Source organism: Lepus europaeus, chromosome 5, assembly GCF_033115175.1.
Source record: "Lepus europaeus isolate LE1 chromosome 5, mLepTim1.pri, whole genome shotgun sequence".
NCBI classification, from domain to species: domain Eukaryota; kingdom Metazoa; phylum Chordata; class Mammalia; order Lagomorpha; family Leporidae; genus Lepus; species Lepus europaeus.
Genome location: NC_084831.1, coordinates 24,418,240 through 24,423,608, shown reverse-complemented (window position 1 = coordinate 24,423,608; position 5,369 = coordinate 24,418,240). Strand labels below are relative to the sequence as shown.

General features: G+C 58.8%; 1 protein-coding gene across 1 annotated transcript; it reads right to left on the bottom strand.

Moving 5' to 3' along the window:
• Window positions 1-2,479: 2,479 nt before the first annotated feature.
• Window positions 2,480-3,502, bottom strand: FAM167B (family with sequence similarity 167 member B). The gene is made up of 2 exons (XM_062193227.1): window positions 3,101-3,502; window positions 2,480-2,704 (listed from the first exon to the last, which is right to left on the bottom strand). The coding sequence occupies exons 1-2, from the start codon at window positions 3,359-3,361 to the stop codon at window positions 2,480-2,482; spliced, it is 486 nt and encodes a 161-aa protein (XP_062049211.1). The 5' UTR covers window positions 3,362-3,502.
• Between the last annotated feature and the right edge of the window lie 1,867 nt (window positions 3,503-5,369).

Below are 5,369 nucleotides of genomic sequence, written 5' to 3'. Positions count from 1 at the left end.
CCCTCGTCGCCGCCACCACCTGCCGCCCTGCGCCCACGTTCCACCCTGACTTCCTGCCTCCCGAGGCCTTCACAGCCAACCGGGCCCCAGCAGCCCAACCACAAGCCTCCAACACCCCAGGCTTCCTGCCACCACGGCTCCCTACCCCTCCACCCCGGGGGTCTCAGACATCCCAAGACCAGACCCTGCTCACTCGGTAGTGGCACTTGGAGATTTAAAGTTATGGGGAGGGGCCGGCGCTGTGGCGTTCCAGGGGAAGACCAGCTTGTGTCCTGGCTGCCCATTTGAGTCCTAAAGCCTCATTTCTGATCCAGTGCATGATGGCCACCCACGTGGGATACCAGGGTGGAGTTCCTGGTTCCTTGTTCCTGGCTTCAGCCTGACCCAGCCATTTGGGGAGGGTACCAGTGGATGGATGATCTGTGTGTGTGTGTGTGTGTGACTCTTTTAAAAAAAAAAAAAGCCACTCTAAAATATGGCATTTAAAAAAAAATTAAGGTGAGGTAGGGGCATTTAAAGGACCTGCCCTGCTGCCCTCCAGGAGGGTCAAGGGCAGCCTTTGATCCCACTGAACAGGAGGCAAGCAGCCTGAATAACCTTTTGGCTTCGATCGGACAGCAAACGTAACATCACAGACTCAGCAGAGGCAACATCCCACCAGGGTCGGAAAGAAGACCACACACGTCATGGGTGCACGCCGGGCCCCAGTGGCTGCTACAGGGCGCCCGCAGGACCAGACCCAGGTGTCTCAGGACACAAAAGCCAAATTGCAGTCAGAGGGTAGGCTTGGGGGAGGCTGCCTACCTTACAGACAGTGCACAGGACAACAGGCAGGCAGGCAGACAACCCCACGCCTTGGAGAGGGCAGAGAGCCCCTGGAGGGCGGTGGGGAGTACAGCGACACCTCTGATGCAGGAGCAGCAAGGCCACAGTGCCTGGTGGCAGTGCGGGACCTGGCGCCATCTCCTGCAACAGGTGGAAGACAGAATCCACACGGCTGCCCAGGCGCCCAGGCACAGCAGCAGACCGGCCATACTATCTGCTGCAGGCAGGAGGCAAGGACCTTGTCAGGAGCAGCAGGGACGCCCCGAACCTTCATTTCCTGAGGGCAGGCGGAGGGTGGCACCCGTTGTGGGCTGAGGGCCACGTCACCAGTGATAGGAGGAGGTCCAGCAAGACCCAGGAGGTTCAGCAAGACCCAGAACAGGGCCTTGGGAGCCGATGCTCTGGAGCAAACAGGTTAAGCCGCTGCCTGCAACACTAGCATCCCATATGAGTGCCGGTTCAAGTCGTAGCTGCTCTGCTTCTGATTCAGCTCCCTGCTAATGTGCTTGGGAAAGCAGTGGAAGATCATCCGAGTATCTGGGCCCCTGCCACCCTCATGGGAGACCTGGATGGAGTTCTGGGCTCCTGACTTCAGACTGGCCCCCCACCCTGGCCATTGCAGTCTCTAGGGAGTGAACCAGTGGATGGAAGATTCTTTCTCTCTCTCTCTCTCTCTCTCTCTCTCTCTCTCTGTCACTCTGCCTTTCAAATAAATAATAACTCTGGGGGAAAAAAATCAAGTATTGTGGTGTCTCCAGCTTTATTAAAAATAAAGAAGAACCGGGCCTTGACCCCATCAGGAGGAAAGTCCAAATGCATCTCCGGCAGCGCCTCCAAAGCTTCGTCGGCAGCAGGCGGGGGGAGGGGAGCCTCAGAACGCTGTTGGGGTTTGTGAGGTGGAAGTTGATGCTGTGCGCACCTCAGCTGCTGGGGGGGGGGGGGGCAGGAAATGGGTGGGGGCAAGAGGAAGCCTGAGTTGGAAAGTGAGACAAAGAGTGTCACACGGAAACAGAGGCCACGAGGCACAAAGCAAAAAGCTAGAGCGGGGCCTCCGGGCCAGGTGCAGGCCCATCGGTCCCCCGCCGTGTGCAAGGGAGCAGCGCTGGGCCCGTCTCCCGGCCTCCGCGGGCACGCACCGTCACCGCCAGCGTCACGGGTACTGAGTGTTCCCTGTGCAGGCACGCACTCGCGACACATCCAGCTTCCTGCGGAGTGAGAGCCAGCATCTCCATCTCAGAAAGCAGAGGACAGGGGTTAAGGGGCCTCCTCAAGGCCTGAAGTGCAAGGAGGAGCCTTTGAACCCAGGCCACCAGAGTCCCATTCTTTCACCTAAGTCTCCTCCCAGGGACATGACTCAGGATGTTAAGTTCTTTCCCACTTCTGATCTCCCCATATGACAAAGAAACAGAACTGGAGCTTTGGGGGGAAGGGCGCCGGGGGTCCCTCTCCAAGCCCAAGGCGCGCCAGGCCACCGCTCCTGCACAAGAACCCCGGGGGCCCAGCAACAGAGCACAGCCGGGCAGCGACCTTGGGCTGCACAAACCACGGCTGAGACCTTGATGGAAACAGGGACAGCATTTATGGAGGAGCCTGGGGGTCTGAACTCTCCACAGGCAGCCTGGGAAAGTCCCCCCCCCCTCCCTGGGAGGGCGGCTCAACACAGAGTGAAGCGGCGCGCGCTGATGTTCATGCGCGTGAGGCCCAGGTGCCGCAGTGGTGGAGCCAGGGCCAGGCCCGCCCCAGGCTCCAGCTCCCGCTCGGCGTCGTCCAGCAGCTCCTGGTGTAGGTGACAGGCTTGGTCCATCTTCAGCCGGTGCAGCTGGGTCCTGAGGCGCAGCAGCTGCCCTGCCAGCTGCCGGTCTTGCGCCTGCATCTCCTGCTGTGGCCGACAGGGGGCGTGAGCCCGCCGGAGCAGCCCTCGGCCTTCAGCCCCATTCCTCCCTTCCTGCCAACCCTCCAGACCCCTGCGCGGGTGGTGTGGTCCTAGCCGCCTCTCACCCCAGCTCGATCTCTCCCCATGTCTCAGCTCCTGCTCCACACTAGTGGTCCAGATGCCTAGGGCCCCTTCCCAGATCCGCTGAGCGGAATCTTGGAGCCGGGACGTCTTTATCTTTGCATATGTCGGGGTGAGAATGCAGTCAGCTCCAGGACACAGCTGTAGGCGTCTGCTGGGGTTAGGGTCCCTTCTTGTCCCCTCCCTACACCCATAGTCTCAGGCCCTAACAAGGACTGGCCCGGAGGCCCCAAGCAAGGCTGCGGGCCTCACCACACTTACCAGCTGGCCTCGAAGCCACTCAAGGGCGGAGTCCATTGAGTCAAAGCCGCAGATGGCCCCAGATGCCCCGGGGCCAGGTCTAGCTTGGGCCCCGTGCCAGGCCTGGCTCTGGACCCGGGCCGTCCACTCCAGGTACGAGGGCCGCCGGGTGTGCAACTGCAGCTTGGCCGTCAGTGCCTTCACAGAGTCCAGGCTCTCCTCCTCGTCGTGGTCGTCGTCATCCTCGCCCACTGCCTGGAACTTCAGTGGCCCCAGCGACATGGTGGGTTTGAGGTGAGGGACCCGGCAGTGTTGCCCAGGGAGGGGATGGTGGCAGAAACCAAGAGTGAAAAGACCGTGCCAGGGAGAGGGCTCGATGGTGAATGTTCAAGGTGGGCCGAGGAGGCGGCGTGTGCTGGGCTGTGCGAGCAGGGCCGAGTGTGCAGGGGCTGGAATTTTCCTGGGTTGCTCCCCCGAGAGCCACGTGATGCCCATCCGGCGGGAGCAGGAGGGGCCCTGCTCTTTTGGCCCCTTGGATGATTTTTTAATTGTCTTTGCCCAGAAGGAGACACCCAGTTCCCAGAAAGGAAGTCGCTCCAGGATAAGAAAAGCATCATTCACACCAGCATCTTGGCCCTCCGCCCAAAGCCCAGGTTAAGGGACCCAAGAGCAGGGTGGAGACCGACCAGCTGTCCTGGTCCTCAGACAGGACACCAGCCCTTCCGCATGGGACCAGCGTCTGGTTCTGTGGGACCTTGGACAAGTCACTGACCATCCCTGGGCCTCTGTTGGGTACCTATCGCTGATTTCAAGCTCTAAAGAGGCTTCCGATTCCTTGTGGCTTCCTCCAGGGCTGCCTGCAGAGGAAGGCCAGAGCTGTGCGTGGGCCCCTAGGGCTCCCTCTCCTGGCTCCTCCCAGGGCATCAGCCAGAGCAGTGCCCTGCTTCAAACTTTGTATTCCAATATAACACAGCAAAATGCACGTAGCATAAACATAAGGCTTGTGAGGTCTCCCAAACCTATCACACCTCAGATCCAACAACCAGCGTGCTGTCACACCCAGGAAAACTCCCCGCACTCCTGCCACGCCACTGCCTTCCTAAGGGTGGCGCTGTCCTCACTCCTGACAGCGCAGATCAGTTTCACCTTTTTGTAAACTTTAGCCCAGATCAGAAGCACCTGAAAAGCTTACTAAAAGAGATTGCTGGGTCCACCCCGGAGTTTCCGGCTCAGTATGTATGGGAGGCCCCGGTCATTTGCTTTGCTACCGAATTCTCACCCCTGCCGAGGACACCAGTCTGAAAGTTTATGATCAGTGCTTTTTTCATTTTTCATGTCCGGTTTCATACAGTGGTTCCGATTTTATGTTTATATTATGGGAGTCCATCTGAACCAATTTGCTTATTAATAGTTCCCCAAATTAGGCCGGCACCGCGGCTCACTAGGCTAATCCTCCGCCTTGCGGCGCCAGCACACCAGGTTCTAGTCCCGGTCGGGGCACCGATCCTGTCCCGGTTGCCCCTCTTCCAGGCCAGCTCTCTGCTGTGGCCAGGGAGTGCAGTGGAGGATGGCCCAAGTCCTTGGGCCCTGCACCCACATGGGAGACCAGGATAAGTACCTGGCTCCTGCCATCGGATCAGCGCGGTGCGCCGGCCACAGCGTGCCTACCGCGGCGGCGATTGGAGGGTGAACCAACGGCAAAAGGAAGACCTTTCTTTCTGTCTCTCTCTCTCACTGTCCACTCTGCCTGTCAAAAAAAAAAAAAATTTCCCCAAATTAATAAGCTGTGTGGGTTCTTGCCATGAATTCAGAGAATAATTCTGAATACTGGCTCAAACAGATCAGGCGGCATGGTAAGTTTTTAGACTTTTTATTCAGTGAGAGAAATGCAAAGCAGAGTAAGGGATTTAAGGGGGAAAGAAAAGTCCAGAGATTAAATTAGGGCCATACCGAGCAGCGAGCCACGTGCAGCAAGGCTTTTGTTAAAAGCAGCTGTGGCGCCAGTACCCCGGGTTCTAGTCCCGGTCGGGGCGCCAGATTCTGTCCCAGTTGCTCCTCTTCCAGTCCAGCTCTCTGCTGTGGCCCGGGAGTGCAGTGGAGGATGGCCCAAGTGCTTGGGCCCTGCACCCCATGGGAGACCAGGAGAAGCACCTGGCTCCTGGCTTTGGATCTGCGTGGTGTGCTGACCACAGCGTACCAGCCGTGGCGGCCATTGAGTGGGGGGTGAACCAACGGAAAAAAGGAAGACCTTTCTCTCTCTCTCTCTCTCACTGTCTACTCTGCCTGTCAA

Coding starts and splice junctions, on each gene's coding strand:
- FAM167B (XM_062193227.1), bottom strand. CDS start 3,361: ATGTCGCTGGGGCCACTGAAGTTCCAGGCAGTGGGCGAGGATGACGAC. Junction 2,705..3,100: donor AGTGGCTTCGAGGCCAGCTG/GTAAGTGTGGTG, acceptor TGTCGGCCACAG/CAGGAGATGCAGGCGCAAGA.